General features: G+C 36.0%; 1 protein-coding gene across 3 annotated transcripts in view; it reads left to right on the top strand.

The window, feature by feature from the left end:
* LOC133647080 (otoferlin-like) overlaps window positions 1–12,500 on the top strand; it is an 85,309-nt gene that overhangs the window by 40,339 nt on the left and 32,470 nt on the right. For all 3 annotated transcript variants that reach the window (XM_062043161.1, XM_062043159.1, XM_062043160.1), the window contains 5 exons: window positions 657–791; window positions 6,481–6,642; window positions 6,709–6,828; window positions 6,897–7,058; window positions 12,432–12,500. The exon at window positions 12,432–12,500 is cut by the window's right edge and continues 94 nt beyond it. In XM_062043161.1, coding sequence (XP_061899145.1) covers window positions 657–791; window positions 6,481–6,642; window positions 6,709–6,828; window positions 6,897–7,058; window positions 12,432–12,500 — 648 coding nt within the window. The remainder of the gene's footprint in view (window positions 1–656; window positions 792–6,480; window positions 6,643–6,708; window positions 6,829–6,896; window positions 7,059–12,431) is intronic.

Below are 12,500 nucleotides of genomic sequence, written 5' to 3'. Positions count from 1 at the left end.
GCGTCGCTAGTGGACAAGATGGATGTATGTATACATACACATATATATACATGTGTATGTTGTCTGTCTATCTGTGTTGGTCCTGTGATGAGGTGGCGACTTGTCCAGGGTGTACCGCGCCTTCCGCCCGAATGCAGCTGAGATAAGCTCCAGCACCCCCCGCGACCCTGAAAAGGACAAGCGGTAGAAAATGGATGGATATATACATACATATATAAATACATACATACACACACACACATACCAAGCAGAGACATCTCTGCAGGGCAGCAGGAATGCAGCAGGGGGATATAAAATAGTATAATATCTTTTAGACATAAAACTTGCCCAGGCAGTTATGTCCGCCCTGAGATGGGTAGGTTGTGAGTTCAAACCCCGCCGGCCGAGTCATACCAAAGACTATAAAAATGGGAGCCATTACCTCCCTGCTTGGCACTCAGCATCAAGGGTTGGAATTGGGGGTTAAATCACCAAAAATGATTCCCGGGCGCGGCCACCGCTGCTGCTCACTACTCCCCTCACCTCCCAGAAACACTTCAAAGATTCTGTATTAGTAAAGACGAGTACAGCGAACATATTTATTTGGCCATACCACATGTCAGAAGTCGTCATATTGTCCACACAACAGAATATATAACTTGGACGTTCTCCACCAGGTGCTGCCCGAGACTCTGTGCCCCACCTGGGATCAGCTGCTGCTCTTTGAGAACGTGGAGTTGTTCGGCGAGGCCACGGAGCTGAGAGACGACCCTCCCATCATCGTCATCGAGCTCTACGACCAAGACACGGTGGTAAGACTTCAACCCACAGAGGTCCGTGTTCTCTGGAAGGAACGTGACGCACTGCCTGTGAGGACACGCCATTAGGTACACCTGCGGCATCAAGGGAACCGTAGCTCTCTAGCTGTGTCGTGACATTTAGGGCATAGCTTCACCATACCATACCTATCTCCATACCTGAGTCACGGTACAGTTCCCATCCTTTTTTTGGCACCGACCAAACCCCGCCGGTCCTATTAGGCACCGATTCACGTAAAATGTTGCATTTATCAACTCAAAAGATGCTCCGACGTAAGTAAACTAAGGCGCCGCTTTTCCAAAAATGTGCTACCTTGAAGCGGGTATACGTTGTGTTCGCTATTGACATGCTACCGATTAGCATTAGCGATTTTACATGGCGATTTCAAACACCTCCAAATTTGTGAAAGAAAACTACAACTAAGATGCGCGCTAGACTCAAACAGCTGGTGTGCGATAAGTACAATACTTACAGTATTAACACTTTTCAGGGCGCAACAAAAGACTTGATTCAACACACCATAAAACTATACACTGAATGGGACATTTTTCAAAGTTCCACCATTTCCAAATTTTTCAACCGATTCAAATACAATTTCTCAATTAAAAATGGTACTACTTCAACATTTCTCGACCAATTTGAAAAATTGCAACACCAACCATTTCAACTCATTCAGAACATTCAAGTCTTTTAAAATTTTCCCAAAAAATTCCCCGCTTTTCTCGAAGTTCCCAAATTTCCATGAAATTCCCATTGAAAATAATGGGACATTTTTCAAAGTTCCACAATTCCCACATTTTTCATCCGACTCAAACAATTCCACCTTTAACATATTCCACTTATCCTGGACATTTAAACTTGAACTTTTCCAAGTTGAAAAAAAATTCCAGGAATTCCTTTTTTCTGTCGACTACTCCTTCCACATTTTTCAACCCACTTCAACCGTTCCATCGTCCAAACATTCCTCTTAATCAGGACAAAAAAAAACAAAGTTGTTTTTTGAACTGGAAAAATTCCCGGTTTTCCCGAAATTCCTGGAATTCCGTAATACAATTTTTCAATTAATAATGTTACTACTTCAACATTTCTCGACCGATTTGAAAAATTCCAACACCAACCATTTCAACTCATTCAGAACATTCAAGTCTTTTAACATGTTCCCCAAAAATTCCCAAATTTCCATGAAATTCCCATTGAAATTAATGGAACATTTTTCAAAGTTCCACAATTCCCACATTTTTCATCCGACTCAAACAATTCCACCTTTAACATATTCCACTTATCCTGGACATTTATACTATAATTTTTCCAAGTTAAAAAAAATTCCAGGAATTCCCAGAATTCCTTTTTTTCTGTCGACTATTCCTTCCACATTTTTCAAACCCACTTCAACCATTCCACTGTCCAAACATTCTTCTTAATTAGGACAAAAAACAAAGTTGTTTTTTGAACTGAAAAAATTTCCTTTTTTTCTGAAATTCCTGGAATTCCCTAATACAATTTCTCAATTAAAAATGTTACTACTTCAACATTTCTCGACCGATTTGAAAAATTCCAACACCAACCATTTCAACTCATTCAGAAAATTCAAGTCTTTTAACATGTTCCCCAAAAATTCCCAAATTTCCATGAAATTCCCATTGAAATTAATGGGACATTTTTCAAAGTTCCACAATTCCCACATTTTTCATCCGACTCAAACCATTCCACCTTTAACATATTCCACTTATCCTGGACATTTAAACTATAATTTTTCCAAGTTAAAAAAAATTCCAGGAATTCCCAGAATTCCTTTTTTCTGCCGACTATTCCTTCCACATTTTTCAACCGTTCCACCGTCCAAACATTCCTCTTAATCAGGACACACAAAAAAAAGTTGTTTTTTGAACTGAAAAAATTTCCTTTTTTTCCGAAATTCCTGGAATTCCCTAATACAATTTCTCAATTAAAAATGTTACTACTTCAACATTTCTCGACCGATTTGAAAAATTGCAACACCAACCATTTCAACTCACTCAGAACATTCAAGTCTTTTAACATGTTCCCCAAAAATTCCCAAATTTCCATGAAATTCCCATTGAAAATAATGGGACATTTTTCAAAGTTCCACAATTCCCACATTTTTCATCCGACTCAAACAATTCCACCTTTAACATATTCCACTTATCCTGGACATTTAAACTAGAACTTTTACAAGTTGAAAAAAAATTCCCAGAATTCCTTTTTTCTGTCGACTATTCCTTCCACATTTTTCAACCCACTTCAACCGTTCCACCGTCCAAACATTCCTCTTAATCAGGACAAAAAAAAAACAAAGTTGTTTTTTGAACTGGAAAAATTCCCGGTTTTCCCGAAATTCCTGGAATTCCTTATTACCATTGCTCAATTAAAAATGTTACTACTTCAACATTTCTCGACCGATTTGAAAAATTGCAACACCAACCATTTCAACTCATTCAGAACATTCAAGTCTTTTAACATTTTCCCCAAAAATTCCCGCTTTTCTCGAAGTTCCCAAATTTCCATGAAATTCCCATTGAAATTAATGGGACATTTTTCAAAGTTCCACAATTCCCACATTTTTCACCCGACTCAAACAATTCCACCTTTAACATATTCCACTTATCCTGGACATTTAAACTAGAACTTTTCCAAGTTGAAAAAAACTTCCAGGAATTCCTTTTTTCTGTCGACTACTCCTTCCACATTTTTCAACCCACTTCAAACGTTCCATCGTCCAAACATTCCTCTTAATCAGGACAAAAAAAACAAAGTATTTTTTTTGACTGGAAAAATTCCCGGTTTTCCCGAAATTCCTGGAATCCCGTAATACCATTGCTCAATTAAAAATGTTACTACTTCAACATTTCTCGACCGATTTGAAAAAGAACATTCAAGTCTTTTAACATTTTCCCCAAAAATTCCCGCTTTTCTCCAAGTTCCCAAATCTCCATGAAATTCCCATTGAAATGAATGGGACATTTTTAATTATTTTTTTTTATCCGATTCAAACCGTTCCAACTTCAAAATATTCAGCCTGTTCAAAATTTTGTGCTGTCCTTCAACAATTTAAAAAAAACAAACCCCGGATTCCCAAGAATTTCCAGTTTTCAGGGACATTTTCCTCATTCAAAATGAATTGTCCATTTTTTAAGCTTCTACAATTCGCACATTCTTCAACCAAGTTCCAATGATTGTCGTACACATGAGGTGTGGTGAAATGATTCTCCGCATTTGATCCATCACCCTTGTTCCCCCCCTGGGAGGTGAGGGGAGCAGTGAGCAGCAGGTAATATTTTTTGGTGATTTAACCCCCAATTCCAACCCTTGATGCTGAGTGCCAAGCAGGGAGGTAATGGCTCTGGTTTTCATTGAAATGATATACTGTGGGTGTACCTAATGAAGTGGCCGGTTGGATCTTGATTTCAGGGTATTTGCATCACGTTTTGCTGACTGTTACATGTTTTTTTTTCTACACCTGCCCCCCCTGACAATAACGCGCTTGTTTGGGATGACCCTTCGGATAAGTAGCGTGTGAAATGTCTTTGTTGTGCGTAAAAAAAGGCATGCAGGAGGAACAAGAACGTGTCGCTGCACAAACGGCCGACTTGCGCCTGTTGCATTCCTTTGAGGGAGATGTTTTGTGCTGTTTATGTTGTCTATATTAATTCTGCGGACTCTTCATAACCACTAACTGCAAGAGAGGTGGAATTTGACACATTTAGGAGGAAGTGCAACTGTTTTGCAGTTTACTGGTTATTTAGTTTAGTTGTTTTTTCCCCCCCTTCATTTGTTTTTATTTTCATGTGTAAGTAGTGTACAGTTTAGCTGCAAACATGCGCATCTCAAGCCATGTTTCATTCATTAGGTACCCAAACCGTCAGGATAACTTGCCTCACCAAGGGACCAAGTCTGGCAACATAAGTGGGAAATAACAACATGAAAAAAATGTCATAATTACAGTATTAAATGTTAAAAAATGTTTTAAATATAAATACATATACAAAAGCAGTGAAGTTGTCATGTAAATGGTAAATAAAAAGAGAATACAATGATTTGCAAATCCTTTTCAATTTATATTCAATTGAATAGACTGCAAAAACAAGATATTTCATGTTCACATTAAGATTTTTTTTTTTTGCAAATATTCATGAATTTGTAAAACAAATGAAATTCTTATTTAAACTATAAACATTTTGACCAAGGTGAACCATCTGGTACTGAAAAATAAAATGAATGAGATAATTTATTTTTCAAACTGTAAACAATTTTGGACTGACTGAAATTGAAAAATAAAATTAATAAGATCATTTATTTTTCAAACTATAAACAACTTTCGACTGACTTGAACCATTTAATACTGAAAAATAATGTGGTAAAAAAAAATGGAATCCCTTTTTAAACTTAAACTTTTTTTTTTGACCGAGTTGAACCACCTGATACTGAAAAATAAAATTAAGATAATTCATTTTTCAAACTATAAACAATTTTGGACTGACTGATACTGAAAAATAAAATAAGTAAGATAATTTATTTTTCAAACTAAAAACAATTTTCGACTGACTTGAACCATTTTATACTGAAAAATAATAAGTAAAAAAAATGAAACAATAAACATTTTTGACCAAGTTGAACCACCTGATACTGAAAAATAAAATAAATGAGATAATTTATTTTTCAAAATATAAACAATTTTTGACTGACTGCTACTGAAAAATAAAATAAATAAGATCATTTATTTTTCAAACTGTAAACAATTTTCGACTGACTTGAACCATTTAATACTGAAAAATAATTGTGAAAAAAAAATGAAATCCCTTTTTAAACTTAAACTTTTTTTTTGACCAAGTTGAACAACCTGATACTGAAGAATAAAATAAATAAGATAATTTACAAAACTCAAAAGCAGTGAAGTTGTCACGTTGTGTAAATGGTAAATAAAAAGAGAATACAATAATTTGCAAATCCTTTTCAACTTATATTCAATTGAATAGACTGCAAAGACAAGATATTTCATATTCACACTGAGAATTTTTTTTTGCAAATAATCATGAACTTAGAATTTAATGGCAGCAACACATTGCAAATAAGTTGTCACAGGGGCATTTTTACCACTGTGTTACATGGCCTTTCCTTTTAACAACACTCAACTAAACGTTTGGGAACTGAGGAGACACATTTTTGAAGCTTTTCAAGTGGAATTCTTTCCCATTCTTGCTTGATGTACAGCTTAAGTTGTTCAACAGTCTCCCTTCTGATATTTTAGGCTTCATAATGCGCCACACATTTTCAACGGGAGACAGGTCTGGACTACAGGCAGGCCAGTCTAGTACCAGCACTCTTTTCCTACGAAGCCACGCTGCTGTAACACGTGGCTTGGCATTGTCTTGCTGAAATAAGCAGGGGCGTCCACGATAACGTTGCTCGGAGGTTGGGTCCTGGGCGCAGTTGGGTGTTCCAACAGGACAATGACCCCAAACACACGTCAAAAGTGGTAGAGGAATGGCTAAATCAGACTAGAATTAAGGTTTTAGAATGGCCTTCCCAAAGTCCTGACTTAAACGTGTGGACAATGACCTCAAACACAGGTCAAAAGAGGTAAAGGAATGGCTAAATCAGGCTAGAAAGTGATATTTTTTTCAAGTATGCATTCAAAATGGTTTTTTTTTTTTGGTCTTTCAGGGCAAAGCAGACTTCATGGGCAGAACCTTCGCCAAGCCGGTGGTCAAGATGGCCGAGGAGCCCTACGGCGCCCCCCGCTTTCCCCCCCAGCTGGAGTACTACCAGATCTACCGAGGGAACGGCATGGCGGGAGAGATGCTGGCCGCCTTTGAGCTGCTGCAGGTTTCTTCTTCCGTCCGTCATGTTTGACTGCAGGCGGCGAGTAACGTGTTCCAAATCCTTCCTAAGATCGGACCCAACGGCAAAGCCGACCTCCCCCCCATAGACGGTCCTGCAGACGTGGACCACGGCCCGCTCCTTCCTGTTCCACTGGGAATCCGACCGGTTCTCAGCAAGTACAGGATCGAGGTGAGGACTTTGACAGCAAAAACCCGGACTGGAGAAACATAACCGTGTTGTTGTGCCGCCTGGTCCAGGTCTTGTTCTGGGGTTTGCGGGACCTGAAGAGGGTCAACCTGGCTCAGGTGGACCGTCCCCGCGTGGACATAGAATGTGCCGGGAAGGGGGTCCAGTCCACCCTCATCCCCAACTACAGGAAGAACCCCAACTTCAGCACCCTGGTCAAGAGCTTTGAAGTTGTACGTGGGCATTTCTGATAATCATCTGGAGTGCATGAGAAAGTGGAAAGGTCAAAAATGTGTAGATAAAAATGTACAATGTTTTTTACAGTGCATTACTGTAAGGGGCAAAACAGTACCAGTGTTATTTTTTCCGTAAAATTCTGGCAGTTTTTTTTACGGTAAAATCTACAGTTGTTGTTTTTACACAGAATTACTGTAAATGGAAAAACAGTCCCATTGTTATTTTTGCAGTGAAATTCTGGCGACAGAACTACTAACTTACGGTCGTTGTTTTTACAGTGCATTACTGTAAATGTAAAAATAGTGCCACTGTTATTTTTCCATAAAATTCTGGCGACGGAGATGCCAGTTTTTTACGGTAAAATCTACAATCGTTGTTTTACACTGAATTACTGTAAATGTAAAAACAGTACCACTGTTATTTTTACAGTGAAATTCTGGTGACAGAGCCAACTGTTTTTTTTACGGTAAAACTTACAGTCGTTGTTTGTACAGTGCATTACTGTAAATGTAAAAACAGTACCCCTGTTATTTTTTCCGTAAAATTCTGTCGACGTAGATGCCAGTTTTTTACCGTATAATCTACAGTCATTGTTATTACACAGAATTACTGTAAATGAAAAAACAGTACCAGTGTTATTTTTTCCGTAATATTCTGGCAGTTGTTTTACGGTAAAATCTACAGTCGTTTTTACACAAAATTACTGTAAATGGAAAAACTGTCCCATTGTTATTTTAACAGTAAAATTGTGGCAACAGAACTACTAACTGTTTTTTACGGTAAAACTTACGGTCGTTGTTTTTACACTGAATTACTGTAAATGGAAAAACAGTACCACTGTTATTTTTTCCATAAAATTCTGGCAGTTTTTTTTACAGTAAAATCTACAATCTTTGTTTTTACACTGATTTACTATAAATGTAAAAACAGTACCACTGTTATTTTTTCCGTAAAATTCTGTCGACATAGATGCCAGTTTTTTATCGTATAATCTACAGTCATTGTTATTACACAGAATTACTGTAAATGAAAAACAGTACCAGTGTTATTTTTTCTGTAATATTCTGGCAGTTGTTTTACGGTAAAATCTACAGTCGTTTTTACACAAAATTACTGTAAATGGAAAAACTGTCCCATTGTTATTTTAACAGTAAAATTGTGGCAACAGAACTACGAACTGTTTTTTACGGTAAAACTTACGGTCGTTGTTTTTACACTGAATTACTGTAAATGTAAAAACAGTACCACTGTTATTTTTTCCATAAAATTCTGGCAGTTTTTTTACAGTAAAATCTACAATCGTTGTTTTACACTGAATTACTGTAAATGTAAAAACAGTACCACTGTTATTTTTACAGTGAAATTCTGGTGACAGAGCCAACTGTTTTTTTTACGGTAAAACTTACAGTCGTTGTTTATACAGTGCATTACTGTAAATGTAAAAACAGTACCCCTGTTATTTTTTCCGTAAAATTCTGTCGACGTAGATGCCAGTTTTTTACCGTATAATCTACAGTCATTGTTATTACACAGAATCACTGTAAATGAAAAAACAGTACCAGTGTTATTTTTTCCGTAATATTCTGGCAGTTGTTTTACGGTAAAATCTACAGTCGTTTTTACACAAAATTACTGTAAATGGAAAAACTGCCCCACTGTTATTTTAACAGTAAAATTGTGGCAACAGAACTACGAACTGTTTTTTACGGTAAAACTTACGGTCGTTGTTTTTACACTGAATTACTGTAAATGGAAAAACAGTACCACTGTTATTTTTTCCGTAAAATTCTGGCAGTTTTTTTACGGTAGAATCTACAATCGTTGTTTTTACACTGATTTACTATAAATGTAAAAACAGTACCACGGTTATTTTTTCCGTAAAATTCTAACGACTAAGATGCCAGTTTTTTACGGTAAAATCTACAATCGTTGTTTTTACACTGAATTACTGTAAATGGAAAAACAGTACCACTATTATTTTTTCCGTTAAATTCTGGCGACGGAGATGCCAGTTTTTTACGGTAAAATCTACGATCATTTTTACACAGAATTACTGTAACGGGAAAAAAAGTACCATTGTTATTTTTTCCGTAAAATTCTGGCGACTAAGATACGATAAAATCTACAGTCGTTTGTACACTGAATTACTGTGAATGTAAAAACAGTATCACTGTTATTTTTCTGTAAAATTCTGGCGACTAAGATACGATAAAATCTACAGTCGTTGTTTTTACATTGAATTACTGTAAATGTAAAAACAGTACCACTGTTATTTTTTCCGCAAAATTCTGTCGACGTAGATGCCAGTTTTTTACCGTATAATCTACAGTCATTGTTATTACACAGAATTACTGTAAATGAAAAAACAGTACCAGTGTTATTTTTTGCGTAATATTCTGGCAGTTTTTTTACGGTAAAATCTACAGTCGTTTTTACACAAAATTACTGTAAATGGAAAAACTGTCCCACTGTTATTTTACCAGTAAAATTGTGGCAACAGAACTACGAACTGTTTTGTACGGTAAAACTTACGGTCGTCGTTTTTACACAGAATTACTGTAAATGGAAAAACAGTACCACTGTTATTTTTTCCGTAAAATTCTGGCAGTTTTTTTACGGTAAAATCTACAATCGTTGTTTTTACACTGAAATACTGTAAATGGAAAAACAGTACCACTGTTATTTTTTCCGTTAAATTCTGGTGACGGAGATGCCAGTTTTTTACGGTAAAATCTACGATCATTTTTACACAGAATTACTGTAACGGGAAAAAAAGTACCATTGTTATTTTTTCCGTAAAATTCTGGCGACTAAGATACGATAAAATCTACAGTCATTTGTACACCGAATTACTGTGAATGTAAAAACAGTATCACTGTTATTTTTCTGTAAAATTCTGGCGACGGAGATGCCAGTTTTTTACGGTGAAATCTACAATTGTTTTTACACTAAATTACTGTAAATGGAAAAACAGTTCCACTGTTGTTTTTCCATAAAATTTTGGCGACTAAGATACGATAAAATCTACAGTCGTTGTTTTTACATTGAATTACTGTAAATGTAAAAACAGTACCACTGTTATTTTTTGCCGTAAAATTCTGACGACTAAGATGCCAGTTTTTTACGATAAAGTCTACAGTCATTGTTTTTACACAGAATTACTGTAAATGGAAAAACAGTCCCATTGTTATTTTTACAGTGAAATTCTGGTGACAGAACTACTAACTTACGGTCGTTGTTTTTACAGTGCATTACTGTAAATGTAAAAATAGTGCCACTGTTATTTTTCCATAAAATTCTGGCGACGGAGATGCCAGTTTTTTACGGTAAAATCTACAATCGTTGTTTTTACACTGATTTACTATAAATGTAAAAACAGTACCACTGTTATTTTTTCCGTAAAATTCTGTCGACGTAGATGCCAGTTTTTTACCGTATAATCTACAGTCATTGTTATTACACAGAATTACTGTAAATGAAAAAACAGTACCAGTGTTATTTTTTCCGTAATATTCTGGCAGTTGTTTTACGGTAAAATCTACAGTCGTTTTACACAAAATTACTGTAAATGGAAAAACTGTTCCACTGTTATTTTAACAGCAAAATTGTGGCAACAGAACTAGAACTGTTTTTTACGGTAAAACCTACGGTCGTTGTTTTTACACTGAATTACTGTAAATGGAAAAACAGTACCACTGTTATTTTTTCCGTAAAATTCTGGCAGTTTTTTTACGGTAAAATCTACAGCCGTTGTTTTTACACTGATTTACTATAAATGTAAAAACAGTACCACTGTTATTTTTTCCGTAAAATTCTAACGACTAAGATGCCAGTTTTTTACGGTAAAATCTACAATCGTTGTTTTTACACTGGATTACTGTAAATGGAAAAACAGTACCACTGTTATTTTTTCAGTTAAATTCTGGCGACGGAGATGCCAGTTTTTTACGGTAAAATCTACGATCATTTTTACACAGAATTACTGTAACGGGAAAAAAAGTACCATTGTTATTTTTTCCGTAAAATTCTGGCGACTAAGATACGATAAAATCTACAGTCGTTTGTACACCGAATTACTGTGAATGTAAAAACAGTATCACTGTTATTTTTCTGTAAAATTCTGGCGACGGAGATGCCAGTTTTTTACGGTGAAATCTACAATTGTTTTTACACTAAATTACTGTAAATGGAAAAACAGTTCCACTGTTGTTTTTCCATAAAATTTTGGCGACTAAGATACGATAAAATCTACAGTCGTTGTTTTTACATTGAATTACTGTAAATGTAAAAACAGTACCACCGTTATTTTTCCCGTAAAATTCTGGTGACTAAGATGACACTTTTTTACGGTAAAATCTACAGTCATTGTTTTTACACAGAATTACTGTAAATGGAAAAACAGTACCACTGTTATTTTTCCGTAAAATTTTGGTGACTAAGATACGTTCAAATCTACAGTCGTTGTTTTTACACTGAATTACTGTAAATGGAAAAACAGTAACACTTTTATTTTTTCCGTAAAATTCTGGCGACGGAACTAACTGTTTTTTACGGTGAAATCTGCAATTGTTTTTACACTGAATTACTGTAAATGGAAAAACAGTACCACTGTTATTTCTTCTTTACGGTAAAATCTACAGCACTATTGTTATCTTTACAGTGGAATTCTGGCGACAGAGCTAACTTTTTTTTTACGGTAAAACTTACGGTTGTTGTTTTTACACTTAATTGCTGTAAATGGAAAAACAGTTCCACTGTAATTTTTCCGTAAAATTGTGGCGACTAAGATGCCAGTTTTTTACGGTAAAATCTACAGTCAGTGTTTTTACACAGAATTACTGTAAATGGAAAAAAAGTACCACTGTTATTTTTTACGTAAAATTCTGGCGACTGAGGTGCCAGTTTTTTTACGGTAAAATCTACAATCGTTTTACACAGATTTACTGTAAATGGAAAAACAGTACCAGTTTGTTGTACAGTGAAATTCCGGCAACAGAGCTAACTGTTTTTTACGGTAAAATTTACGGTCGTTTTTAAATCGCATTACTGTAAATGTGACACTGTTGTTTTGACGCTAAAAAACTGGCAACTGAGCTGTTGTTTTTTACCCTAAAATGTACAGTTGTTTTTACAGTGTGTTACAGTAAATAGACAGAACTGTTATTTACCCTCGATTTTTACACCAACCAACATGTTATAGCGCATGCAGAGCTAGATAAAAACTGACCACTTACCATACTTCAAATGCAGCCGCTGTCAACAAGTGTAGTGTATTTTCAAAACATTACAGCAGGAGGTTGCCCACAGCCACAGCTGGCGTTTCGGCTTCATTAGAGCGTTTACGGTCATCCCTGTTTGTTGTCTGTCAGGATTTGCCCGAGAACGAGCTGCTCCACCCGCCGCTCAACATCCGAGTGGTGGACTGCAGGGCCTTTGGC

Source organism: Entelurus aequoreus, linkage group LG03 (assembly GCF_033978785.1).
Source record: "Entelurus aequoreus isolate RoL-2023_Sb linkage group LG03, RoL_Eaeq_v1.1, whole genome shotgun sequence".
Taxonomy (NCBI): domain Eukaryota; kingdom Metazoa; phylum Chordata; class Actinopteri; order Syngnathiformes; family Syngnathidae; genus Entelurus; species Entelurus aequoreus.
This window is presented reverse-complemented; position numbering and strand designations above follow the sequence as displayed.